The sequence below is a fragment of the Crocodylus porosus genome, unplaced genomic scaffold (assembly GCF_001723895.1).
Source record: "Crocodylus porosus isolate Cpor-Errol unplaced genomic scaffold, CroPor_comp1, whole genome shotgun sequence".
In the NCBI taxonomy this organism is placed as follows: Eukaryota; Metazoa; Chordata; order Crocodylia; family Crocodylidae; genus Crocodylus; species Crocodylus porosus.
In genome coordinates, this window is record NW_017728927.1 from 9798987 (window position 1) to 9826982 (window position 27996).

Genomic DNA, 27996 nt, shown 5'->3' on the forward strand with positions numbered 1-27996 from the left:
ATGCGCCTGGGCCCCGCGGGCTGGTGTCGCTGGGCGGGCGGCGCGGCGCTGGGGTTGGCGCTGGCGCTGGCCCTGGAGGCGCTGGCGCGGGCGGCCGGCGGGTGGTGGCGGCGAAGACCCGTGCGCGAGGTGCTGTTCTTCCCGTCGCGGGTGACATGTACCGAGGCGCTGCTGGCGGAGCCCGGCCCCGGGTCCTGCCCCTGCCCCTGTGCCCTGCCGCACGGCGACAGCGCCCTGGGCCGCCTGCTCCGCCGCCTGCTGGCGGCGCGCCGCTCCCTCGAGCTCTGCGTCTTCGCCTTCTCCAGCCCGCAGCTCGCCCGCGCCGTGCACCTGCTGCACCGCCGCGGCGTCCGCGTGCGCGTCGTCACCGACGCCGACTACATGGCGGTCAACGGCTCCCAGATCGGCCGCCTGCGTCTGGCCGGTGCGCGGGGGGGTCTGTAGAGACGGGACTGAGGGAAAGGGAGAGGGGGTCCTGTGGGATTCCTGGGGGGAAGGGGGTTGGGAGGGATCCTGGAGGTGGAGGCGGCAGGATCTGGAAGGGAGGTGAAGGCAGCCAGGATGTGAGGAGGCCCGGCCGGGTGGGCTGACCCTGGTCTTTGGAAGAACCAGATTCTTGCATGTTAATCAAGATGTGGAGACGGGCGCTTTCTGGAACAAAGTGGGTCATGCCATCAGAGTTCCCAGCTTTAGCCTGATAACAGAAAAGTAAGATATTATGGGTGATGTAGCAGGCATCGGGGGCTTGTGGCACAGGTGGCGTTTTCCATTCTGTGTGGTGGTTGGGGGAGAAAGGACATCAAACGCTAACGGGTCCTTGAAGTGAATTAGTACTCAGGTGTGCAATCACTCATTCACAAGTTAGGAAAACACTGTAGGTTTTGGTTATCCCCTTGAAGATGAAGCATCAAAACATTTTTTCTGGGTTTGCAGGGATTCAGGTGCGCCACGACCAGGAGAGTGGCTACATGCATCACAAATTTGCTATTGTGGACCAGAAGGTGCTTATCACTGGCTCCCTCAACTGGACCACGCAAGCCATTCAGAGCAACCGCGAGAATGTGCTGATTGTGGAGGATGCAGAATATGTGAAGCCTTTCCTGGCAGAGTTCGAAAGGATCTGGGAAGAGTACAATCCAGCCAATTACACATTTTTCCCCGAAGGAAAAAAACAGAAATAATCAAGCCATTCCTTGGAGCTGGAGGAAGCCTTGGCAAGTGACATCTTTGCAGCAAGCTCATCTGTATTTAGTTTATGGCTACAAAGACCAACACATTATGAGCTTCCAGAGAGTCCCATCCATTGGGCTGCGGTATAGTTCAACTTCTCTTCAAGAGTGCAGAATTCAGAGTCAGGTTCATTGTGAACCAAATGAAAGTGCATGACCCAACATCCTGGATACATTATTTTGTGAGTGTTACAACAGCAAGGGTCTGTTGCAACTCTGGTGGAGTTCAAGGTAGTGGCTCATTCATTGACATTTGCTGGAGCAGGATGGGAAGCAAGGTACGTCTGGACTGTTTAAATAATCCTGAGTATTTCAGCAGTGGAACAGCCATTTATCTCCTTGTGGCATTGCAGATACCGTTCCTTGTGCAGGCCATTGTTGTGGGGGCAGGTATAGGGAGTCACAAGCTGGTAGCATAAGAACACATGTCTTCTTTCTGAGTCCTACCAGGAGAATATAGAGGGCTGTGGGCAAAGCTATAGTTCATGTAGAGCAGGGTTCAGCTTGTGGCCTGTGGCCGTGTGCAGCCCCCCAAAGGTTGGCATGTGGCCTGCAGGCTCTGGCCCAGCTGCCCCCCCCCAGCCAGCTGCAACCGTCTGCTTTGGGCTCCCCCTTCCTCCTCTGGCTTCTGCTTCCTGGCAGGGCAGTGCAGGGGGAAGGAGCAGGGAGCCCAAGCTGCATGTGGGTGTGGAGCAAGGGGCTGCCTGTACTGCATGTGCTTACAGGAGGGGACTGGACCGCTTGTGTTGTGTGCAACAAAAGGCAGGCTAGGACTTCGCACACTGCAGGTGAGCAGCACATGGCCAGGAGGGGAAGCGGGTGCTGTGCCTGCAGCTGAGAGGAGCCTGGCTGCCTGTGCTGAGCAGGATGGAGAGCGTAGTGGGTTGCCTGCATGGGGCAGGGTCTACAGCCTGCCCTTCATGTTGCCCACAAGTTGGACAGCCGTGATGTGGAGAGAATGACTGTAGTATATGGCATTGTTAGTGGTAAGCGCACTAGATATTTAACATTTAAAATGGGCCAGAGAAAACTTATGGAAAATGCATTCTTTATAAGTATTTTGCCTGTGACATGACTGCTGTTAAGATTTGCTTTTTTTATTAGTTTAGGAATAGCAGTCTCAGGCAGTTCCCTGGAGGGGTTGGAGAGCAGGAGAGGGTACTTGCCATTCTGCATAAAAAACAACTAGTGCAGGGTAGCCTCCAAAGTGATACAGGAGCCACCAGATCAGCAGGGCTCCTTAAAAGCATGATCTTGAGAACAAGGCTGACTGTGGCTTGATCCCTGCCTCTTGGAGAGCTGAGCTATAGCAGGAAATCCTAGTATGTATAGGGGACAGGTTGCATATGCAGAGAGACAAGTGTAATCTTTCCAGATAAACAGCCTGACTGGTTTCTGGATGCAGGGCTACTTGCCTTTACCACTTTAAATTCCAGGAGGGATTGCCAGCCTCTCCGTGCACCTACCCTTCTCCCCCAACTTCATGTTAGGTGCCAGGAGCAATGGGTCCTTTTTTGGGTGGGACTGAGCATTTAAGTTAATTTACCCCCTTGTAAAGTCATCACCTGAATAGAATTCAGATGTTACCTGTCACAATAGCATCTGGATTTTTTGAAAATGAAAATTCCATGTTGCACAGTTCTAGACTTGTTGCAAACCAACTGTATTTCTCATTAGAAGAGCCTAAGAAATACCCATAATGGCCATGTCCAGGCAAGGTGTGGAGATGTGCCCCTGTTAGTTGTCCCTGGGAAATGCATGTGGTTGGTCACCCTGGGTGGGGGGTAGAGGAGGCTGGGGCCAGCACTGGGCTGACCCCAGCAGCCTGACCTTGAGCCCCTGGGGGCTGCCTGCAGCTGAAGCAGCAGCAATCCTGCTGCTCAGAGCCTGGCCAGCAGCTGCAGCATAGCTCTGGCCAGTCAGGCTCTGGTTTTGAGTGGCACACACTGCCCCTGCATGTGCTATTCCACTTTTTATGCAGGTTTTTTTTGATCCCTATATATCCAGGGGTCCACCCCCACCATGCTGCTCCCTTGAATAATGATCTATTACTCATTTCTGGCCTGAATTCTTGTGGTGTGAAAATAAATAAGTAGTATAGCAGTTCACCCAATTTATTTGCATCTACCCGTACAGTTGAAATAGTAACGTGAAAGTAAAGGCTTCCCCATCTGCCACAACACTATTGTAATGATTTGATTGTAAAAGTGAAAGGTAACATTTATAAAACAGTGAATCTAATTGCCCTGGTACCTGCCTCTGTCTGAGATGACAGGGGGATTTGACTTGATGCTGGTTGTAAAAGTAAAGGGTTTTTCTTGTGTTAACTGCTCTTCTTGCTTGCTTTTCTGTTCTGTTTTATAGTAAAGCTGAACTTAACTGTTGTAAGTGAAGATAAGCATCCTTAAGTGTTTCACCAGACGTACAGGACCATAGTGTGCTCAAAAGCTTTCACTGTTATATCAGTACTTACCAGAAAGCATAGTTTTTGGAACTGAGCTTAATCAATATAAGGCAGGGTAGATATCTTAGTTAGTTTATAAAAAGGTGCATATGTATATGTAGAGCACAAGCTTTTTAAACCCAAGTTCACTTCATCTGCTGCTGTGATGCAGCACTGTCAGCAGAGGGAGCATGATGTGAAATGCAGTCATCTGTTCTGAACACTGCATTATGGGAGAGGAAAGGTGAGGGTTAAACTGTGAATGATTTACCGATGTAGGCATCTTGGCTGCTTAAACCTCACAAAATACCTGCTTTCTATTCAGTGTGAAGTGCTAGAAGGATCTACATCTAAAGAAAGACTGAGAAAGTCCTATTTGTGCATCAGTATGAAACACATCAGTGAAGGAACCAAATAGATTCTCCAACTCCTTACTTTTGGGGGATAGCATAGCTGAAAGATTTCACATGCCCTAGTTAATTCTTTGAGGTGTCACACAGAAAGGAGGCTAGTGGGTTTATTGAAGTGTAGATCACACCATTTCTGTATGCTACTTATGTTTCACTGCGGAACAGAGACTGCTGTGGGAAAGACAAAAAGATTAAAACACCCACTGAGGTAAACCTGCAAGGGTAAAGTAGCAGTCATTCACAGCTTCTGTGTGCCAAGTAAAGGGGAAACTCATGGTCCAGCAGCCCACCATCCAGGAGCATTCCAGTCAATGTATTGTTAACAGATAATACAATGCTCATTGTTTTAAGAAATGTGACGGTGTATTAAGGATGGAAAACACATCATGAAGCAAGACTAATGTTGCATTTGGCTAACTCAGAAGCTCAAATCCTCCTGTCTCTGCTTTCCCCTCCATAGAGACATCCTTGTTCAAACAAACACCTCGCTACGCAGCATGCAAAGGGTGGTGCAAAAATAGTTTATTACGATATAGTTTATGTAAAGTTAGGTAATTATATTTACAAAATAAAAATGATCAGCTACATCCATGGGAACCTAGCATGTCACACAGGATTTGTAAGGAATAAATATTGTGATAAAAGTGACACTTCTATTACAGTGAACAGTTGATTGGGAACAGTGGCTTTAAAAAAAGCACTGAAATAAAACCAAAGGGAGAGGAAAGGGAGAATTTCCTGCTCATACTCAGTAAAACAGAAACCTCAAACAAACACACATTCCCCTTTGCAAGAGGACATGGATCAAGTCTAACACACAACTCCTCAGACAGGTGCAGTCTCCAGCCCTCCCCCTCCCCCTCCCCCTGCCTTGCACCATGCAGAGTTGCAGCACTGGTGGTTGGGTTTTTAGAACATGTGGCCGGCCACTTTTTCCCTCCTTACCACACCAGGTCTACTCAGATTTGTACGCCACCCTCAAAAGCATTCACCAGCAACATGCTCCTTGGGGCTTTATCTGCTGTCGTTACTGCCACTCAGCCAAGGAGCAGATCAGGTGGCGGCTGCTTTAGTCTTGCCCCACTGCAGAAATGTAGTCACCTTGTAGTCGACTCCAGGGTGTCACCATAAGGCACAGCTCTTTGGGATTTCTCTTTCCATCTACCCCAGGGCTGAAGCTCTTGCAATTCAGTTGGTAATGGAGGGTGCACTTTTCAGGTTCTTCCAGTTGTGGCTGGGCAGCTGGCCAAAGGTGTGTGCAAGAGCCAAGGCAGACCTTCAGTCCCAACTGTGTTGGCAGCATGAGGGTGAGGAAGAACATCATCTGGACTTGTGTCCATTGCGACTGTTACACAGGTATCACCCAAAACCACATTTCCCTCTCCCACTCCCTCTTATCCCCAAAACCCCTGTCGGTTCAGAAAAATGAGTTCTCATAATCTCAAGTCACCCCAGAACTCCAGGTCCCAAGAGGGTGAATGTGGGTCAGAGCCTAAGACTCCTTATCTATTTCCTACATACCAAAGTCTAGTATTTTACAACACATTTTGCTCTCTCTAGATTAAAACAAAAAGTCAGGTTCCTGTCCCATCGAACACACAGGAGGAAGATGGGAGGAGTGAGGAAACAATTGCTTGTGATTGCAGTAAACTATTACTGGTCAGTGGCCAGCTGGGTTAGTTCTGACAGTACCAACTCGATTCGCTAGTCAGGCTTCGGCTAGTGGACACCCGCACCCTCAGTCTCCTCTAGTAGTCTAATAAAGTGCAGGCTGAGGCAGGATAAAGCACTAGGGCGAGCTGACAAAGCTTGGTTCATTTCAGCCCATGTTACTATTGAGCGTCCTTCCCCAGTCTTGCAACTATTTTTGCATCCATTCCTAGAAAACGCTTCGTAATACAGTGATAGGGGATCGCATTGTAAGTGCAACTCAGTAGTAACTACATTGTACTGAAGGTTATATTTTAAGACAGTTCCTTACATATCGTAAGTTACAGTAAATTCCATGCTGTTGTACAATACGTAACTGCACAGCTAGGAGACAGATAGGTCTGTAGTTCCCTTAATTCCATACAGCCTAACAGAGTAGCTTCACTGCTGCTGCACGAGTTACACAGTCACAGACTAAGCCCTAAGCTCCTTTGTTCACTCGCTGCAACAGTCCTATGTTAGTTACTGTGCAAGGATCCTTGCGTATGCTCTAGGCACAAAGTAGTTACTACACAGGATGTTAATGCCACTGTTGAACACAAGATTACTGAATTCTCTGAATGGAAAAAACAATTTATAGTGCTGTAAGGTTACAGTTCTCAAAACACTGTACACATTCTTTGGACAGGTGTCTTCAAAACTGAAAGTGTAGGTCAGCAGAGACGTTTTAAAAGATATTTATAACAGTCATCAAAAACCAAACATTCTATCAGGGGCACAGGGGGGGTTCAACATATTACACTCAGATCTCCTCTTGCAACCTCAAATTTGACATCTGGATTAGAACAAGATTTAAAAAACAAAAACACAACTTAGTCACAGAAAAAGAACCCTCCACTAACTTCTGAGTAATAAATATTTACATTGCGTGCTTTGAATACTATACAGGTTTTAAATTATTTTAAAGAGAGGAATAACAAAGCTTTTTTTTAAAAAATGGAAAAATTACAAAGGAAAGGCAAGCTACACTGAGCGTGCATGTGCTTAAGTATTCACAATGAAGAAAGTACTGCATACGAGCCACAAAAATGCAAAGGTCTAGTGGAATTCCAATCAAGTATATAGCTGCTACAAGAGTGATGTGTTTCACAACGCTCAGGACTGTGATGTGTTCCAGTCAACTTCTATTGTGGAAAAATAACCTTTTTGTTTTTGTTCTGCATATCAGCACAAAGTTCTGTTTCTGAAGCAATTCAGTCAAATTTCTCTTTCCTTTCTTATATGGACAAAGGGGGGAAAAAAGGTCACAGTTAAAAAGGACATGGATCTAATTATTTCCAAAAAGGAAAGTGGCAGAAAAACTCCACAAAAGACAAAACTTTGGAAGCAGTCAGAAAGAGCCTATGTTTCTACAGTTTACTTTGAACTTGATTTACTAGACCTCACATTTCAGTACTTTCATAGTATAGGATTGTGTAAAATGCAGCAGCTTGCAATATATCTAGATATATCTATATAGATATGTATCTAGATATATCTATTCACACAATGTATATACTGTGCCCTTTAAGAGCAATTCAAGCAATATAGCTATGATACTGACTCACCCCATTGCTTAGGGAAGATGCCTTGGCCACAGCCAGAGAACTCACTTGTAAGATGCTCTGCTGGAAAAATGCAAGTAGAATTTGGAAATCTTGGGGCAAAAATCGGGGACATTTTGCTCACTGTTCTTCCTGCCCTCTCCCCAGTCGGTCTTAGAGGAGCCCTGCTTGCTCTCATTCTGGAGAAAGGATGAAGCCTGAAGCAGCAGGAAGAACTGGGCTTTACCACAGAACCTTGCACACAGCCAAGACTTCTGCAAGGTTCTTTTTTCCCTTTGAACCATGTTTTTGACCTGTACCTCTATGGGATGATTTTAGGACCTGTGTTTACTGCACCTGGAGGCCCTTTGGGAGTGCAGGAAAAGACACTGTCTGATGCTTGAGAAAGGGTCAAGTAGCTGTCACATCTAAACCAAAGACGGGGAGGAAAGTGGAGCAAGGTTTGTGACAGTGTTGCAAAGGGAGGGAGGAAGGAAATGTGTTTGAGCGCCAACACATCGTCCTCCTTGAACTAACTAGGAACAGTGGCTTTTGCCATGCAGATTTTTTCAGCTCCTTCTAGCCCGGAGCACTGCAGCCGGATAGGATGGTGCAGCTGCGCTCCGGCTCCCTGTGCCACCTGACAGCAGAGGGCTTGGCCCACACAGAGCATAAAGACATTTTTAAAAGGGCCAAATCCCCTTCTGGAGATGGCCAAGCTTCAACACGCACTGCTCTTAAAAGGGACAGTATATAAGAACACCACAACTGCACTTTAAGAGACCTCTGTTCAGGTGTTAAATACTTTAACACAGCAAGGTTCAGCAAGAAAAGCATCTATTTGGCTTGTTAGACATTCCTAGAAGCTTAAGAATATTCCTCAGAGGGTGATCCCACCCGCTCCTCCACATGTTGCCTGGTGGATTTCTCTCTAAATTAGCTTTCTCTTGTTTGCAACACTTTTTTTCTGTCTGCAGCCGGTATCCTGTCTGTGGTTTCCTCTCTGTGGGACGGCATATCTAGTTAGGTTTACAAGGCAGAATAAAAGTCCAGAACGGTGGGCCAATATGTATTAGTTAAAGATTCCCAGTAATAAAACCTTTGCTGACAGATCCAATAAGTTCAGATTCTGCTGTTCTGGTAGTCTTGGCAGACCTTGGAGCAAATCCTTTTACAGCCGACCCAATAAGACAGGTTACAGGATAACTGAAGGTTGCCATAAAATAGGAAATAAGACATTGGGAGGTTGAACGGCAAGTGCCAGCTCATTTAAGCCAGAGTTACTGCTGGGGCTTTACCCATCATCTGCAGGGTCCTGGATTTACAAGGAACTGCACATTCCCTCAAGCAACCTATTCAAAACTTCTGTGCATATGGCCTTTTCCTTGGGGTGCATACACATGGGAAAGCCTAATGGAGTAAGGAAACCATCAAATCAAATACCCTCTTCCCTTAAGCAGTTTTGGGACGCTGCATCTAAACAAGCCCAATGACCCACCCCCCAACCCAGCTGCACGCCCCAGGATTATTATGGGACAGCACAAGCAGAAAGTTTTCTGAGCTTGCCTTGGACCTGCCATTGCTCCAGTACCTTTCCTCTTGCTACCCGGCTGGCTCGCTGCTGCTTCCACTTCTCTCCCTGCCTGCCTTGCACTGAGCATCCACCACCTGAGTGCTTCCACTAGCCTGCATTGCCTTTCTCTCTGTCCTCGCCCACTTTTACACCTGCTGGGTCCAAAGATGGGAAACGTCCCCATATCAACTTCAGTTTTCCCTCATTGCCTCCACTGGAGCACCTGACCCAGTCTGCATAGTCCAGAAGCCCACCCCGCCAGTCAGCACACCGCAAACTCTTCCTCCAAGCCAGCTTGCCACCTCGTGGTGCCAGGCAACACAGGCTGCACAGCTCTGCTAATTACCAAGCTCCTCTAGCATTATAAAAGCAGAAACCCAAGTGAAGCAAACAGACGCCACTGACTCATTAATCAGAGTACCTGTGCAAAGCTGAGGGCCTGAGTCTCAAGAAGAGAGCCCCTGGGATGAAGCGTACAGCAGAGGAAGGGCGACTTCAGTTTCCCCTACCCCCAAAAATCATCCCCATTAGGATCCACTTGAGGCTCAGTGAAAGTGTACCACATAGCAACAAGCCCTGCCTGTTTATAGCCGCCGCCGCCGCCTCACCCTCAGCCTGTGGCCTCCTGCTATTGGCAGTGCAGCTGTAAAAGGGGGACATAATGCACCTTTATTTTGCACTCGAGTTAGCAGATTCTGAACAAATTCACTGAGCAAAGCAGCCACTGCAATAGCCCAGGGCAGAGAAGCCCATACTGGGAGGAGTGGTTGACATGTGGCTTCTCCACTACAGCCAACTCAGCTGGCGTAGAAGCAAGCAGTGCTCCCTACCACCCTCCAGGATGAGTGCATTGCTTGGAGGTGTTGAGTGAATCCATTTGAGTGCACCTTGTGAGGAAGAAGTTACAACACTGAAGGACCCCAGCCTGTATCCCATGGGCTCAATCCTCTGAGGAGAATTCAGGGCTGGAAAGCTAACGGAGCAGAGCAGACATCCGCCAAACCCCGACTGGTAGGGACGGAGCCTAGGAACAAAAGGACTTCCTCTTCTGGTGGCTGCTCAAATAGAAAGGTCACGGAAAGAGCAAGCTGGCTATTGTAAGCGTCAGCTGAACGGCTGTGCTGCATGCGCAAGGGCTTATACAGTATATGGACACAGCAAGTGAACACCCCAGCTCCCTGGCAGTAGCTAGCCTCAGCTCTGGCCTGTCACAGCACGGACGGCCCCACTGGCCCCACGAGGTGCACCTACTCCACACAGCATGGTGGGCACACGGGTGGAAATATCCAAAAGGACTAGCCCATCCTGAGGTCCCTCTTCCCCAAACACTGGCGAGAAGCGGTAGGGAAAGCTCCTAGTCTGTTCTAGGGCCGGCAAGTACTAAAGAATGCGTACACCTCAGCATGGGCGTGCACGGCTCAGCGCCAGAGCTGAAGAGCTATGGGTCCCTGCTGAACTCAACACAGGCAGCAATTTGTGCTTCTCCACTGCAGGAGAGGAGTAGACAAGGGGCAAGGCTGCGTGCCACGGGGGCTGGTCCATGCAGGGTTGTGAGCACATAAGGAGCAGCTCTTAGACTCTCGACTATTAGTCCGGGAAGGTGGTTGGGCAGCTGGCCTGACCCCAGAGTCTCTGGGAGCAGCAAGGGCCGGGTCAGGTCCTATGGCTGGCTGGAGAACACATAAAAGTCTATTACAGGACATGGGGGTAAGAAGGGGAAAGGGTCATGAAAGTGCCCAGTGTGGCATGGTTTCCCCGCTTCTTATCCCTTCGATGCAGCATCTCACCACATCCCTCTGCCTCCAACATGCCTAGGCACAGCATGGCAACCCGGGAGTGGGGGGCAGGGAGGGATGGGCATTTCAGCCCTCCCTTGCCTATCCTTCATAGATGCACGGACAAGCACAGCAGCCCAGCTTGGGTCCAAGGCAGGGGGGGGAACAACAGAACCCATTTCCTACCATGGAACAGAGATGCAAGGCTGGCTAGTGGCTTCAAAAGTAGGAGGTGGAGGGAAACACCAGTCATGGCCTAGCAGCACAAAAGCAACTCCCCTCCCTGGGAAAGCAGAGCTTTAAGCAGCTCTAGCACCAGCCTTAGGCCAGAAATCAGCACAGCCTACGAAAACAGAGTTCCAGCCAAACGCTGCAGTTTCAAAGCTAGGCAGCAGCTTCGCTCCCTAGAGGAGGGTGCAGATTCTTAGAAGCACGGTGTGATGCAACTGAAACTGCGAGATGGCCAAATCAGTGTTGAAACCCAGTGCTGGACCAGCATTTAAATGCAGTTCCTGGCCTGCACTGGACAGGTCCTTATACCAAGTCAAATCAGGCCTGAAACCAGGGAGTGGGGGGGGGCAGCACGTGGAGTGTCATTGGCAGTGCAGTGACTGAGCTAGTGTCTGTCCTTGACAGGCAGAGCAAGGGGGGTCTTGGCAAAATAGCTGCTTTGCTGCCGAGCCCCCCTGGTTCAGGGCTGCACCTGTGCTACTGGGTTCCCTCGGTCTCCTCAGCTGTTTCCAGTCTGCCCTCCCACCTGCTTTACGGCTTAACAGGCATGCATTTGTTTTAAGCCAGCTTCCATTGGGGCAGGCAGGGGCCACAATACTGCCGTGGTTGGGAGCATGCGGGAGTTTTGTGACTCATTCCAAAATGTGTCCCCAAAGTGGCATCACAACTACTGCCTTTTGTAGGCAGGAGGAGCAGGATTCTGGCGCCAAGTGAAGGAAGGCAGCATTTGGACTGAGTGGAGCATTTCCACAGCCAAAGCTGTGGTCAGCATCCATCCATCCTCCAGAGGCTGGAAGAAGGGCCCTAGTACTTTCCAGGGGTGGTGGGAAGAAGGGGCAGTAGTTGGAGGCTAGACAGCTGCTGCTAGGCTGGATCTGGACTGTTGAATCCTGTAGCACATTGCTCAGACAGCACAAGGGACTAGAGAGGGAGGATCATGGAGGGCAGCAGGCCTTTGGGCCAGGTGCTGTTGAAGCCTGTGTTTCAGACGAATGTTGGGCGTTCTGTCTGCAACTGTCTGAACCTGGCATGAAGCCCCACCAACACTCCCCTCCCTCTGCTCTGCTGGGCTAGTGGCCGTCAGTGCTGTGACCCAGGCCCAGACCTGACTGCAAGGGCTGCTTACAACTCAAACCGACCTGCTCTTCCTGCTGCTTTTGCTGTGGGTTTTTCCCCAGAAGTGCAAGAGACAAGTTCCACAGTCAGGGTCCTGGCGTGCACAGAGCCCAGGATCCAGCAACAGTAATGCAGTGAGTTCGGGGTTGTGCCACCCAGGCCCTGTGCCTATCCCACCACAGTCGGTATGACAGTTAGCTTATCAACAGGCGCCCAGCCTTAATACTGACACTTAGTGTAATGGTTGTTCAGCGAAGGAAGGATTCTTCTACAAAGAGCAGCAGGGGACCAAGGTCCATCCCCTCCTCCCTTGTAGTCTCCGAGGCATCTCATGAAGGAGGAGGCGGCACAGAGCCCTCGGGGTCAGGGAAGACCCATGCCCAGTCGGATCAGGAGTGTCTAGACCAACAGCAGCGAGGATGGTTGGAAGGAACAAGAGACAAAACAGTGCTTGTGCTGCGTGGCCGTGAGCTGCCAGGTGCAGGTGTTCGAGCTGAACAGGGAAGGGGAGGAAGGGAAAAAAAAAGAGCTAGTCTTTCTTCAAGTCCCTGGATTCAAAAAGCTTCAGGCGTTCTTGCACCGTCAGGCCTTCCTTCAGACTCTGGGGAGACAAGAGAGGGACAGCGTCAGAGACCCAGCAGTAAGGCCAAGCAATGAGGTGTCTGGCAAACACAGGGATGGTGCGGATGCTGAGGCAAAGGAAACGGGAGGAGGGGACGGCCTCCTCAATGGAAAGATTAGTGGAGCATGCCAGAGAGAACACGCTACGATGGGATGTTATTATTGGTGAATCAAACCTAGAAAGAGTGAGATTGGAAGTTCCCCGGGTGGCAATCGCTGCAAATGAATGAGGCACACAGGACGGCGAGCCTGGGGAGCCTGGCTCATAAAACAATCCGTGCAGCTTGCAGAGTGTGGGCCCAGCTTCAACAAAGCCCTTGGCTTGCACAAGGAGTCCAAGCAGTCCTGCTGGGCTCTGCCGAGAGAAACAGCTCTGGAGCGGAGATGCATGCTGGCCTCCCCTGACTGCTGGGGAATCCACACTAAGTGCTTATAGCCCCATCTCCATTGTATGCTTTGTCCAAGCAGCCCTGAAACTGCAGCTGACCACTGTGTTGCAGTCCCTACCCTGTGCTGTGACCCCAACCTACGCCTTCCGCAGCTGGATGCTACTGACCAAATCGAGCTGGTGGGAATCTCATGAACTGTTTACCCCACGATCTAGTAAGATCAAACTCATGACCCGCTTCAGATGTGAAACCCGTATCTCTAGAGGCAAAAGACTACCCTTCACGCCCACCGTACTGGTGTTTGGGAGCTTGGCACTGAAAGCCTTCTCAAGCATGGAGGAACAGGACAGAAGTGACTGCAAAAGTATTGCTGTCTCAGGTGGCCAACTGCCACGGCCAATTTCCTCAGCAGTTTTGGGATCTGGATGTTCGGTTACAATCAACATGCAGCAGCTCTGAGAGATGGGGCTTTCTGCACCATCTCGATCACGCAGCTCCTGGCAATGTTCCCATTTCCCTGCAGCTCCTCACCGGGCAGCACCAGAAAATTAACAGGAGCAATCGCAGCAGCATAGGCCCAAAGCTAAGATCGGTTTAACGACTGGTTGCTGGGGCAAGCAGGTTCCGAGCTCCCCATGAACAGGATCGTTGGGACTGCAATGGCCACGGTCTTTCTGAAGCTCCCCTGACATGGTCAGGAACATAGAACAGCTTTTGGCAAGTAGATGAAAAGCAGGACCTGAAAACTAGCCCGTCTGGGTTCACTGCCTGAGCTGTGAGAATCAGCAGCCCATTGTAAATGGGAAGAGAAACAGCGACTTCTGTTCCACTCCAGTTCTCTTTCTTTCCAGTGGACAGAAAAGAAATTTGGAGTTCAGAAGCGAGCATCTCTCTGGCACAAGCATCTAAGTAGGCCAGAGGTAGGGCCCATTCAGCCAGCCTGCACCTCTGAATTCTCACTTTACAGGAGGGGACAACGCAGTGCATGAGACTCCACTGCCGACAGCGACAAGCAAACCCCTCACTTGGGAAGGCGCTGCTGAAATAAGGTAACAGTCTCTTATCCCAAGAGCTTGGAGTGAAAGGATGGCAAGGAAATAAAGACACCTCCAGTCCAATTAACACCAGGCTGGCAAATTCCCTCAGCAGTCTCTCCTTTTATCACTACTTCCTCCCTGCCAGCTCCGTTCCAATCTCAGCATCTTTGCCACGTGATGGCAAATGCATCACTGGAACTGTCTCCTTTGTCATGAGCTGCTTTCTTCTGCTGGATGAGCTTGGAGTCCTCAAAACAACATCTAGGATGCAGCGTGGGGGGAGAGGGCATCATTTCACCCATGCCACAACCTGACCATGAGAAACCTATGGCTCCCTTCTTCCTGCAAGCCTGCAGGCTGCTGTGAGTTTAGTCAGAGGCATGCATAGTCATTCAGCATGCACACTCAGAGTCCCACGCCCCTGACACACCTAGCCAGGGAGCGTGCCCGAGAGCTGTCCAAATCCTCCCTTCTGCTGGATGGCTGTGTCAGTGGGGGTGGGAGAGAGAGAGTGGGAGGGCGAGACAGCCACAGATCCCCTCAGGGAAGAGCCAAATGGGGCAATTTGTATTTTACAGCAATCCAGGCTCCCCCGCCCTCCCGGGAGAATCAAATCTCAGAATCAAGAGGAGGAGGGGGTCTCGCTGGCTATGGGAGGCGTGAGCGGGGCATGCACGTGTGGGCGGCCCCCGCGGGGAGCGGCGCTGCGTGGTGGGGAAGGGTTCGTTTACCTACGTGACAGGGAACCTGGACTCTGGTTCATTTCAGTTTTCCCATGAGACCTGCTCAATAACGGACTGTGGGAGGAGAGAGCAAAACACAAAACAAGCAGCACATCAGTCCCAATGGCATTTGCGCTCCAAGCCTGGCCTTGGCCCCTCCCAGCCCTCCCAGCCTCTGCCCATCTGTACAGGCCATGGCGTCTTCAGGTCGGAGTCTCCTTTGCCCAGATGCGTGCTCCAGACAAACAGACAAAGACATGGAGGGGACGACAAAAGCAGCAAATCAAGGGGCAGTGGAGAAGGGAAACCAACCGACCAGTGCTGTGCACTAGCATGTCTGCTGCACCTTTAAGAGATGCCCAGGGGCTGCCCCCCCCAAGCTGCAGAGACTGAATGCACGTGGTGGGGACATGTATTTGATTGGTGCAGCCCAAGCGTCCTGCTGTGTCTGGCACTGTCCCGACCACTTATGACATCAGAACGAGATGCCAAACATCGAAGTTCCTGTGTCCTTCCCACTCAAATGCGGTGTCTGCAGCCCCATGGAGATGATGGAAATGCTCAGCAAGGTGAGACTGTGACAGATTAGAGGCCACACATGGGGCTCAGGGGCTGCATTACCAGGATTTGGGACAAAACCTGAGGCCCAGAATGGCCAGGATAAAGCACTGAAAGCCATTGGGCTGGCAGCCCCAACCTGTCCGGGTAAATCAAAAAGTTTCCTTAGGACCAAGACACCTGGGTTCTAACAGACTAAAGATGCCGCAGGAATTGACACCACGTTGCTGTCTATCAGGACAATCACTTTCTGGTATCTACACGTACTCACAGCAGTTACACCCCACCACCTTGGCATTATGATGGGGAGCAAATACCACGGGCTGGAAAAGCAAGGCACACCCTGGCTCTTCAAACTGCAGCTGTAGAAGCTGCCAAGGCAGGTTTGTAGCTAGACTCAGCAGGCTGCAGGCTCAGCCAGAGTCAATGGACCCAGCCCTGCAGGATCTTGCAGGGAGCATGGGAAACAGCCTGCCACCGCACCAAATGCCTACCTGCACATGGAGCAGCATGGCCATTATGAGGGCAAAGCCTTGCTCAGCAGGCACTGGACTTGTTCCCATGAGTGCTGTGGGCTGACGCAAATGCACAGCAGCACTGCGCTCCCACCCTGTCCCTTACTGGGACTGGAGTTCTGACCTACACCCTCCTCCTTGCCCCCTACCAGTCAGTCTTGGTTTTTTTTAATTTCTTGGGGCAGGCTTCCACACATCCCTGCTAGAAAGCAACGTGGGGCACAGGCATCACAGGGGAGAGATGCACACTCACCTTTGACCTGATATTCCTTAATTGCCGGCTAACACTGGATCTGTCTTTCTTCAGGAAATCGGGGTTACTTTTGGATTTCATGATGTCTGCAGGGAGCAGAAGGAGCAGAGTCAAGTGCTGCTCCCAGCCCACTGGCTGCCAAGTCTGGAGCCCATCATAGGGAGGCTGAGGACAGAGCTGCTGGCAGAGAGGCAAAGCAACGCAGTAGAAGTGCTTACTCCTGCTGAGCATGACACTGCTGCCCTGCAGAGCCACCCTGGCACAGGGGTGCAGGGGGCCAGCATGGCCACTCCCTCCAATGGCTGCACAAAGAAACAGCTTCCCTGATGCAAAGGAACATGCCAAGCATGACTCAGAAAACATTTCCAAAAGATGCAAGGGGCAGCCTTCTCTGCCCAGGCTGGAAGGAAGAGCTGCCGCTGCCAGGAGCAAAAGCCCCTGGGCCTGAAGGGGCAAGACTAGGGAGTAATGCATCACAGCACAGAGGCCCATCACAGGCACTTCTCAATCACAACCAGCCTATGCTGCAGTCTAGGCAACTGGAGGCAGCTGCTCTTGCTCCCATCATCAACCTCCTGAGCCCTCCCTTCTGCACATACCAAGCCATAGTCACCCCTGCTGCCTTGCCAGCAACTTGAATGGATCATGGGTGGATGCCAAACGTGTGGCTTGGCCCTCCCAGCCCCCTCATCCACACACGGTTTATGTCAGGACAGGGCAACAGAAGACAGGACTGACCGTATCCCGACACAGATGTGTTCTCGGGGGATTTCTCGCCCAGTGCTTCTGTGGCTGCCTTTAGCTGCTCTTTCAACCGGCTGATGTCGCAGTCTGCCTTGGCCTTCACGATGCTCAGCTCTGTGTAGATATCCTTGTGTTTGTCACTGGCGTATTTCTTTTCCTGGCAAAGGAAACCCAGCAGGGTCACTGCAGAGCAAGGCAGACAAATGAAGCCAGCCAGCTGACATGCTGACTAAAGGACAAGGGAAGCAGCAAGCTGGAACAAAGCCCTGGACTTTTGGCCTTTCTCGATTCTCACTAGGCTGCACCCCAAACCACAAAGGAGCTGCTAGTGAGAGCTGGGGGAGAACTCAGACCGCTGGTCTGAAATCAGTTACTGCCATGTGCGGTCAAGGGGGCTCTCCTTTGGCTACCAGCAGTCTAGGACACAGAGCTGAACAGTTCCAGTTCCATCCAGGAGAAAGCAGCACATGCAAACGGGCCTGCTGCAGACACTATTGTTTGCAGTTTTTGATTTTAATCTGAAAATGGCACGGATCTACTATAACTATGAGAACCAGCCTTGGCCAATGCACCATAACCAGCCCAACCCAGTTACATGTTTAGAATGAGGTTGTTTTGCTCAGTTTAAGATCGACTGTTACAGGGTCCAAAACAAATCTCTGAGATTTAATGCTGCCAGGAGGCATCTTTATGGCATTAAAATGATAACCTCCACCCCTCTCCCCCTTCCCCACCCAAAGCATTTGATTCAATTAAGGGAGGAAAATATTTAAATGATGCTGTGAATCTTAAATAAGTAAGCCACAACTGCTGAAAGCCATCTACCACTGCAGAGGGATGGCAGGATATGGACAGCGACAGCACCAACCCCCAGCATTACCCGCAGAGCTGTCTGTAACTCGTCCTTAAGGGAGCTGATCTCCTGCTTCAGGTACTGTATTTCTGATTCCTTGACTCGCAACAGGACCTGCAGGGAAAAAAAAGGAACAGGTATTTCCACCCAGAAACAGAAGGGCTCCCACCACCAGCCAAAACATCACAAAAGGTGTGCTGAGCACACCTGGGTGTCAACTGAGTAGGGACCGCAGGGCTCAGTTCAGAACGTGCTTCATCCAATACTCTCAGACAGGCCCTATCCCTGGGCAATCTGTGGATAGCAGCCGGGTCTGGGAAAAAGGTCCCCCCGGGAAACCTGAGGCTGGTGAGGATAACGCGGTGCACCCACTGGTGGTTGGATCAACCCACATGCTGTACTTCCACCAGGATCTTGCGGCCACATTGTGCCCTGAGCACAATTCCCATATTATGCATCGGAGATGGAGGTGAACGAAGCAGTCAGAAGACTTGGCTAAGACCAGAACAGGAACTGCAGAACTGAGGAGGGTCCTGGCTCTGCCTCGCTCTTGGGCCACCATGTGTATGGCCCGATTGTGCTCCTGGCCACCCCAACCTCTTCCCGTCCCACCAATGGCTATTTCCAAGTGAGACCAGGGCCTACAGGGTGATCCCTGCACCAGTGACCATCAGTGACCTCTTTGGCCACCCAAGCCTCAACCCGCTCTCTGCAGCTGCTGCCACACCTGCACCAAGCAGCTGCTACTTTGGACAGAGCATTTACCTCCAACTCATAGGCATCCTTGCCCTGTGTGAGAGGTGAGCCAGCAGCCTCTCCCCCACCCTCCCCAGTCAGCAACGTCCGTAACTGCGTGATCTCAGCAGCCAGGCGGTTATTCAGCTCCTGGGAAAACAAGAGAACCACCATGTGAGCGGTGGGGAACAGGTGCACCCTTCAAAGGTTGAGATCTCTCAGCCTCATTTTCGTAAGTTCCCTAGGCATGCCAAGAGGTCCACTTATCAGCCCTGTTTGCCTTGCACAGCACCATCCCATTGGGCACTCGGCCTCCCATGCCCAGCAGCGCTGATTCTCCAAGCTAACTGACCAGGCATGAGGAGCTCTCAAGCAGGGCGGGGGGTTGATGCCTCACCTGATTGTGCGCGTTGAGCTCCTGGTTCTCTCGCTGGCACTGGCGGAGGGCCTGCCTCTCAGCCTCCAGGGCCTGGGCCAGGTGCGCGTTCTCCAAGCACTTCTGGGAGTACTGCTCTGAAAGGACCTCCAGTTCCCGCTGGACTGACTGCAGCTCCTCCCTGCAGAGAGGCAAAGCCCAGAGACACATCAGCTGGGCCTGCTCTCCGAGGCTGATCCAGGTGGTGCACCCCTTCCCCCCGCAGGCCTAGGCTGCCAAAACTCCAGCCTCACAGAAGAGGGAAATGCTCTCGGGTTTTGGAAAAATCTTGTGACCAAGGAACCACCTGAATCTCCTGAAACTCAGAGGGGATTTCCAACTGCCTCACAGCCGACACCTCCACTGGAGAAACACTGCTGGGTGCTTCATTTGATTACTTAAAATGACTTGTGGGGCTGAAATATATTGCACCTGTTCTGCGCATGCAGGGAAAGGGTGTATTTGCCTGTTTCTGCATTATACATAGGCAGCATGGTTGGTTGGGCTGCTCACTAACTCTCCTATCTGCCATGTAAGAGTGGATCTGGGCCCTACTAAAGGAGAGTGTTCTCTTGTCTGAATACATCTGGCTTAACAATAAAGCCAGAGCTGTGCACAAACCGGCATCAGATAACTGCATTTTGCTTCTCGTATTGGTCATAACTGCTGGATGCGCTACAGACAAGTGTCTGGAGTCTGGAGCTGATGCTCAGATTTAAGGAGAGAAGCTTCCATGTTGCTCTCCTCTGGTCTGGGACTGTGCTACCAACAGGACTGAAAATACACCAGCTCTCATAGCTCGGAAGGAGAGGGAGAAACCTACAGGTACTGCCTCCGCAGGGCCTCGATATCCGCATTGACACTGCTGATCTGGGAGCGCTGGGACTTCTCCAGCTCCCGCTCCAGCTCCTCCCGGTGGGCATTCTTCATGGCTTCGATGGCTGTGCAGGATGGAAAGAGGATTAGCGCCCCATGAGGAGGTGACACATTCACGGCTGCATCCAAACACAGCTCACCTTGGTGAGTAATCTCACTGCCTAACAATCACTTCATTATCTGGCATCGGCTGTCAAGCAGAAAAGGGTTTCTGCAAATCCTGCTTTTTTAATGAAGTCCAACAATTGTCCGCTTCGCATGTGATTTCCTGGTTGTGAGGCTCCACACACAGAGCCTGGGCTTGGACGTTTTAACATCCCAATGGCACCAACAAATGAAGTCATTGTGGAACTAGCAATAAATCACCCACAGGAATGACTAATGCCTGGCTTCAGCAGGGCAGAAAACGAATCACTGCAGTCAAGCAGAGGCACACTGGACCTGGGGAGGAGACAGGAGACGGCTCCCCCACACTCACACAAATGGCCTAGGCCCCTCTTCCCTCACCCAGGCCTAGCCAGGGGATCCTCCCCTTCGAGAGCATGCCCCTCCACCCGCACGTCATCCTCCACTCTCCCACTGGCTCCTTGTGACTGATACAAATGAGGCTACCACCTGCCTGTCCTGCCACTGCTCCCTGAAACAGCTACTCCCCCCTCCACTGTCTCCACAAGGCAGAGAGGACTGTCATTTCCACTACAACAAACCTGCCAGCCCCTTACCCGAGATGGTGGCAGCTGTTTCTTCTGCCAGCAGGCGGTCCTTTTCCTCCCGCAGTTTCTCCAGCTCCCGCTGATGCTGCCTCTGCAGATCCTCGATTTTCTTCTGATGCGTTTCCTCCATGGCTGCAAACCCCCGCTCACATGTTGCCTGGAGCAGAGAGGGAAGGAGCACATGTTTTCCTTTGGGGCTGCAGCTGCAGGTTGAGGGCAGATGCATGCACAGCACTTGGGAGGGTGTCACAATGGAGATCAGCCAACGGGCAGACAGACGGATAGACCATGGATGGAAGGGACTGGTCCTGCCCTCACCTGACTGCAGTGACTGGCTGATCCAGCAGGTCCTTTCCCCCTCTCACTGCAGACTAAGAGTGACCAAACAGCCCTGCACCCTTTCCCCCAGCCTGATCTAGGATGCTCAGTCCCTGCAAGTCCCTTCCCTGACCTACTACCTGCATTCCCTTGAATGCCCCTCCATCATCTGTTCTCTGCGTTGGAGGGAAGAGCACCACTCACTGGCTCGCTAGTATTACCACTGGTGCATCTCGAACAGGGCGCTGCTCAGCCCTTGGGAGGGACAGCAGCGTCACCGCTACCAATGCAGATCCTGTCTGCGCTTGGCCATCATGGGCCTCAGATTGGCGCCCCCCAGGCCTCTCTCCTGCATTTGGTTGAGGGGCCTGGGCAGAAGTCTGCAGCGTTCCTGCTACCGACTCAGCTTGCAAGCTTCCCCTGGCACAGCTGAGTCAGGCACTGCACTAGCACCTGCTTGGCTTTGTTTTTTAGGGCGTCATGCTCAGTCACGTTCCCTGTGACCTGCCAGAAGCAGGATCAAGTTTGGAACTCAGCACTCCAGTTTCCATCCTCAGGGCACTTTTGGGGATCTCTGCTGGCTCAAAGGCTTCCCTTTCATCATGGGAGCCAACCAGCAGTGCCAACCCGCTCCTCCTGGATCCGTACTTGGAAAGCAAGCTTCAGAAACAAGGCAGGTGAGCAAAGCCACTATATAAATTGAGACTTCAGTTCTCCAAAGAGAAAGCCTGGTTTGACAGGCCTGTGCACGAGGAAACAGGGCAGGAGACCATGTGATCTAGATGCATGTAAGAACTGGGGCACAATGAACCCTGGGATACCTTGAGAGAGCCATGTCTGACACTTGCCTGTACTTGGGGCTCTTATACACTAATGGCATAGGCTTGCATTGGCCAAATGATCCTGATTTCACAGCCTTTCTGGCAACTCCAAACCAAGCTGCTGGGTCAGATCCCCTCACACTTATCCTAGCGTAACTCAGTTCCCTTGACTAGGAAGGCTTTAATCTTGCCCTCTTCAAAGGGGTCAAAAATCCAAGCGTAATGCCTCCAGTAACAGTACCATACACCAGAGGTTCCCAACCCCCGGGCCGCAAAGGGTTGGCTGCCAGACCAGAAGTGGCATACTGTGGACCGGCAGCCAACCCTTTTTTATACCGAGTTTAAAAAAGGGTTTGCTGCCAGTCTGCTGGTCACTTCCAGTCTGCACATCGCTGGTCTGCAGTTTGCCTGTCTGCAGCCTGAAAAGGTTGGGAATCACTGGCGTATTCTACCAGTCTTTGCTTGAAATACCAGCCATTGGGTACAAGCCAACAACCCAGTGTGGGACTTGAGCCCATGGCCAAATAAAGCAGGCTTCCTAGGCTAGCTCTCTGCAGGTATCATGTCAAGGAGGAAATTGGTAAAGGCTCTCTACTCGTTTTAGCTGGGAGGTACAGTATTGAATGTATTATAAATGCATTGCTGTAAATCTGAGACGCCAGAGTGCAGCCACACCTATCCCTGTTATTAGCAAGGCAGTAAAGTTCTCCATAGTACAGAAGGGAAGCTAATATTTTAGTACTTATACCGGAGAGTTTAAGAAAAGCTCCTGGTAAACTTCCTACTTAATGACAATTAAATATGGATTTTCGTTCCTGCCCCCTCAATTCCTATGTTCTTCCAGAGCATGATACACCCAATCTGCTCTACCTCATCAGCCCAGGGCTGCTGGAGGGGTTGCAGGGGGAGGGGGCTTCTACTCTTTTCTCCATCTGACAGACTGAAGGTTTTCCAGCAGTTTGAAACAGCCAAGGACAGAACAATCTTGTGGGTGTTAGTGTCTGGAAGCAACCAAAAGGCCATTGTGAGTCACCGAAGAAAGGGACTTGCTTATGAAGCAAGACCACACCTCTGCACAAAGGACTCTCAGACTCTGCTTGGAGCCTGGCACGTAGCCCTGGACACGGACAGCAAAGCCTTTTTTGCTGGTGAGACAAGAGTATTATTTACTGTTGGCATGACTGACAACTGTGGGGGAGACCTGGTAAGAGCTCAGCGAGGGCTTTTCCCTTCCCAGGTCCCTGAGGCTCGGCGCATTCTCAGTTAACCGGCGACACAGCAGCATCCAGGAGTGGAAGGACAGGAAGGCCATTTCCTCACCATTCGACTGTCCAGCACCCAGGTGCTGAATGCCGGGTCTGCTTCTCAAGGGGGACAAGGAACTTGAGGGAGGTGCCTGTCTTCCTAGGCTGTTTAGCTAGTACTGGAACACCACCTAATCTTTCCTTACCTTCACACAGCCCAAACTGTATACTGTCCTGCCGCTGGAAGCAGGCCTGCCCAGCACTGCCCAATTCTAAGGTACTACTGCTCCTTACGGAGCCATCAACCAGACTTGCTTTTGCCATAAATCTCAGGTCCTTGTGTGAAGCCTGAATCAGCTGACCTGGCACATCCTCCTCACTGAACCCAGCCATCTGCTCAATGCTGTATTGCCCTGCTGCAGCACCAGTTCCAGTTGGAAGTGGTCTGGAGTTTTAAAAATAAACTAATATGTTTTCAAAGATGTCATTCAAAAAGGGTGCGAGTCCCTTGTCAGCCCTGAACAATGAAGTGTTGTGGAGAAATGCCTTTTGTTGCCATTGTTCCTCTTACAGACTTTGGTTAGTTGTAACAACTGTGCACTGTTTGTCATGCAAAATAAAACTGCTGGAAGACACAGCAACACTGGATTCCCCTGTTAGCAGCTTAGGAGCAGGGATTGGTATTCCCTACCCCCCATAAAACTTGGACATCTTTTTGGCAGCAAGATTTCTGTGCCCCCCCAGCCTTTCCTCCATAACGATGGATTCTGAGGACATTTATTTGCATTTCCTATTAGAGCTCGGAAGACAGCAGAGATCGACTGACGGCTTGATCAGACTGGGAAAGACAGGGCTCTGGAAGGAAACTTTGTACGGACAGTCACACACAAAATATACATCTCAGGCAGGAGGAGGAGAAACAGTACAATGTTCACGACTGGGGAGGCTGGAGGATAGTACAACAATATTATTAAAGCAGGTTGAAATTCCGGCTCCCACTAAGGACCCAGCGCCCACCAAAGAGACCATTCCCAATCATGAATTTTTCTCACACAGAGACAAAGCCTTTTAAAACCCCAATTGCAAGGGGCTGGAAGACCTGAGCAATGCATTTAGAATACCACACAGCACAGAAGTGGGAAGCAGGAAGAAACCCGGGTGTTTTTAACTGGTTTCTCACTCTCGACTGCCTTAGTTCTCATGGGGAATGTGCTCTTTCAGCCTGTACAAGTATGACCCTCCCAAGACACCAGAACAAGGTACTGGCAGGCAAGAAAAGCATAAAATTAAATATATGCAAAACCTTCAGGCTCTCAAAGTCTTTCTGATACTTCTCCCTCAGCGTGGCCGTGCTCCCCTCTAGGTGCTTGTTCTCCAACTCGTCTCGCATGGCGTCCATCTGGGCCTCCAGCTCCTGGATACGCTCCCTCAGCCCGTGCATGGAGTTTAGCTCACTTTCGGAGATCTGTACGCCTTCACTAGGCTGCTCTGCTGTCCACGCAGTCCCAGGCCCCGGGGAGGGCACGGCCTCCGGGTGCTGGTGCTGGTAGTCATCTAGCGTTTCTTGCAAGCGCTGCAGGTTCTGGCTGTAATGCTCCTGCAGGGTCTGCAGCTCCTCACCGTGGATGACTTGCAGTTCCTTCACCTTGGCCTGGAACCTGTCCTCCAGTGTCTGCATTTGCTCAAGGTGGTACCTCTCCATGTCCTGCTTGTCCCGGACAACGGCGTCGAGTTGGTTCAGGCCCTCCGTCCTCTCTGCCTTTAGTGTGTCCTCAGTCCTGTTCAACTGCTCTAGCACATTTCGTATCTCCTCCTCATACCTGCCTTGTAACTCGCTGATGCTTTTGTTGTGTTTGTGTTCTTCTTCCTCCAAGAACCTCCGCTGGTTCTCCAGCTGAGACACTTTTGCCTGAAGGTCTGCATTCTCCCTTTCAAGGATGGTTATCATCTCACCATATTCACTCCGCTGTTTTCGAAGCAAATCTTCATATTCCTCCTGAAGGACAGCAACAGCCTGTCCACGCTCCTGACACAGAGCATCCATGTTTTGCAAGGACTCTTTGTAAAACTTTAGCTGCCTTTCATACTCCAGTCTAACTCTGCAAGCCCCATAACACACCTGAGCCTGGATAACTGCATCCTGGACTAACAAAGATGAATATCGTTCAAGATCTCCCATGCTCTGAGAAACCTTCAGGAGCTTCTGACAATCCTGTATGGCTTCCTCAGGGGACAGGGATAGTAAGGCAACAGATATTTCCTTAAGAATATTTGCTTTATCTTTTAGCTGTAGGGCAAGATCTTCTTGAATAGCAACAAGAGTTTCACTACTCTGCTGTGTCAAACTCTGGCCCTCCTCCATCTTGACTGGGTCCTGATGCAGCACCACTTCTGGATGACTCCCGCCCCAACAGACCTGGGTCTGTTCTGAAACATCTTTTTGGATCTCGAGTGCTTCAGAAATTTGATGCATAACCCTATCAAATTCAGGGGTCCTGTATGCCTTGATGATTTCTTCCAACATGCATTTATGCTGCTGGAGAGCGGTTTTGGTATTATGGAGGTCTTCTTCAATCGTTTTTAGCCTCTGATGAAAAGACTCTCTCATTTTCTGCGCAACAAAACCAAGTTCTGCCCTGATCAGTGAGGTGTCTGCTATTGTGTGGACAAGGCATTGTGGAAAACTAAAACTAACTGTTTCCATTTTGCCTTCTACTTCCTCTTCTTTGGTGCCTAAGTGCTTTCTCAGTTCTTGTACCTGGCTCCAGAATTCACCTTCCAGTAACAGTTTCTTTGATAAGAGGTTGGCCAACGCAATAGCTGTGTGAGAAACATTTGCTGGCTCTAATAATGCCACCTCAGCTGTCCCGTGAATCTCCTGGAGAATCTGGGAAATCTCAGAGCTTGCATTTTTCAGAGAGTCTGCTATTTGGTTGATCAGGGAGGCTTCGAATGCTACTCTCTCAGAAAGCAACCTTAAGTGGTCTCTATTAAACATCTCAGCTTGATGCTGTTGGGAAACTTGTTTCTCTTCATCTAACAAACTTCCTTCTACTTGTGCCGTTTCAGCTAGACTGCTGTCCCTCAGCTGATGATCAGGTGAGATGGGCACTCCCTGCAAGACTCGGACTGCATTTGCTAAGGTGGTTTCCATGCTGGACAGAGTCATAAGAAACAGATTGCTTTCTTTTTCCTTGTCAGAATTGGGCAAAGCCCTTAGCTGCTCTCGGCATTTCTCCAAGCAGGTCAGTGCTTGGCCGTTTTTCATTTGGAAATCCCCCAGCTCACTAACATGATTTTCTACCATCTTGAACTTTTCCTGCCTCTCAGTTTCCAACTGCGAAACCAGAGCACTGACTTGGGACAGGCTTGTTTGGAGCTGCTCCCTCAGCTGAGACTCTGTGCTGGCCCACTGATGGTGAAGGGCTATCAGGGTCTCTTGGTTGTGGCCTTGCTGACTTTCCAGTTTCAAGGTCACATCTTTGAGCTTTTCTTCTGTAATGTAAAGTTTTGTTTCCAAGGAATGGATGATTGAAAGATAAGTCTCTGAGTCACTGGCTCCGGAGGATGGGTAACCAAGAGGCAGTTCTGATGACATGCTTTCTTCAGACAATGACCGGTCCTGGCTCGTGTCTGAAGATGTGCTACTAGTCCAGTTCTTCTCTGACCCATCAGCATGGATATATTTTTGGCACTGGATGTTTGAGAAACGGATTCTTTGCCTTTTGGCACCTACAAATCCTGCCTCAGGCTTTGCTAAGATTTTCTGAACAATATCTCTGTCTTGAAGCTCTAGAGACTTGGATGGAGATGCCAGTTCTTCCATACTTGACACGGTGAGTTCAGCAGCCTGCCTTTGGCTGGTCTCAGTACCTTCATCATCATCTTTTGGGGTGTAACGCAAACCTGGAAGTTCATCATGAGTTTGGAGATGCTGTCCCAGTTCTGGATTAGGATTTTCATCAGCCTCAAGATTAGTGCAGAAGTCTTCTGCATCTTCAGCACACAGTCCTGAGCCTGCATTACCTAACTTCTGTAAAGCGTCTTCTTTGGCCTGTAGCTTCACTTCAGTTTCCTCCAAACTGCTACCCAAAGCAGCCATTTTCACCAGAGCCTCATTGAGGTCTTGGTCTTTCTTCTCAACAATTCTCATGTGCATTTCCTTCACAAGTCTCAGCTCTTCCTCCTTTTCTTCTAAAACTTTTTGCATGCTCTGGAATTGATCTGATACTTCCTCATACGAGTGCTCCAGGTTCTGATAGTTGGTCTCTTCCATTTTCAACTTTGCCTGCAGCTTGGCAACCTCATTATCAGACTCAGCAACCTGATTCATGAGCTCTTGGAACCTACATTTTATCTGATCTCTCTCCCTTTCCAGTTCCTCAATATGTTCAGCCAGTTTCTGGATGCTGGCCTCCTTCATCTCCAGCTGCTCCTCAAGCTGGTGCACAATTTCGCTGCCTTCACATTTTGCATTCAGCTTCTCTTTCTGCAGAATCTCCATTTGCTGCTCATTGTTTTGCAGCTGATTCTCATACTCGTTGGCCTTGTCCTCCACCTCCTTCAAACTCTGTATTAAAACCTGCTTTTCCTTCTCGCAGCTTTCCAGCAAAGCCTCATAATTCTTCTGCAGCTTCTCCTCCATTAGGATGCGGGCCCGTTCACTAGCGCTCAGCTGCATGCTCAGGTCTGTGATCCTATCTTGGAGCCTCTGCACTTCTTTCTGGTGGTCCCTTTGCAGTGCCTGCTGCACTTCGAGATCCCTCAGTTCCTGTGTCTTTTCTAGCAGCAGCGCCTCTGCCGCCTTTAACTTTTGCTCGCTGACTTTTAACTGGGAGCTCAGAGTGGTCTCACTGTGCTGCCACTCCTCCAGCTGCTCTTTGGCTTTCTCCTTCTCCATCTTCAAGTCACTTTTCAGCTTGGCCAGAGTTTGCTCTTTGATGGACAACTCCGCTGCGGCATTGCCGAGTCTGGCCTGCAGGCTCTGAATCTCAGCTTCATGGTGCCGAATCACATCCTTTGCTTCACCATAGCTACGTTTCAAGGACTGAATCTGCTGATTGATCAGCTCTTGACGCTGGCATTGGGCTTCCAGCTCGTTTTGGAGATCTTGATTGACTTTATGGAGCCTCTGCCAGGCACCCGATGGCGAGGCGGCCACCTCGGTCTTAA

At 50.6% G+C, this 27996-nt stretch overlaps 2 protein-coding genes across 6 annotated transcripts in view; one reads left to right on the forward strand and one right to left on the reverse strand.

The window, feature by feature from the left end:
• PLD6 (phospholipase D family member 6) lies at window positions 1-24130 on the forward strand. The gene is made up of 3 exons (XM_019542144.1): window positions 1-424; window positions 934-1507; window positions 21317-24130. The coding sequence occupies exons 1-2, from the start codon at window positions 1-3 to the stop codon at window positions 1179-1181; spliced, it is 672 nt and encodes a 223-aa protein (XP_019397689.1). The 3' UTR covers window positions 1182-1507; window positions 21317-24130.
• The window catches only part of MPRIP (myosin phosphatase Rho interacting protein), a 129132-nt gene continuing 109416 nt past the window's right edge, over window positions 8281-27996 (reverse strand). The window contains exons 16-25 of one of the 5 annotated variants that reach the window (XM_019541966.1): window positions 24128-27991; window positions 20451-20598; window positions 19676-19793; window positions 18835-18994; window positions 18468-18587; window positions 17730-17816; window positions 16844-17006; window positions 16106-16191; window positions 14793-14854; window positions 8281-12611 (exon numbers count right to left, since the gene is read on the reverse strand). In XM_019541966.1, the coding sequence (XP_019397511.1) occupies window positions 14822-14854; window positions 16106-16191; window positions 16844-17006; window positions 17730-17816; window positions 18468-18587; window positions 18835-18994; window positions 19676-19793; window positions 20451-20598; window positions 24128-27991 (4779 nt within the window). In that variant the 3' untranslated portion in view covers window positions 8281-12611; window positions 14793-14821. Of the gene's footprint in view, window positions 12612-14788; window positions 14855-16105; window positions 16192-16843; window positions 17007-17729; window positions 17817-18467; window positions 18588-18834; window positions 18995-19675; window positions 19794-20450; window positions 20599-24127; window positions 27992-27996 lie in introns of all 5 variants that reach the window. The other 4 variants (XM_019541965.1, XM_019541964.1, XM_019541969.1 and 1 more) reach the window with 4 other exon arrangements.

Coding starts and splice junctions, on each gene's coding strand:
- PLD6 (XM_019542144.1), top strand. CDS start 1: ATGCGCCTGGGCCCCGCGGGCTGGTGTCGCTGGGCGGGCGGCGCGGCG. Junction 425..933: donor CGGCCGCCTGCGTCTGGCCG/GTGCGCGGGGGG, acceptor CTGGGTTTGCAG/GGATTCAGGTGCGCCACGAC.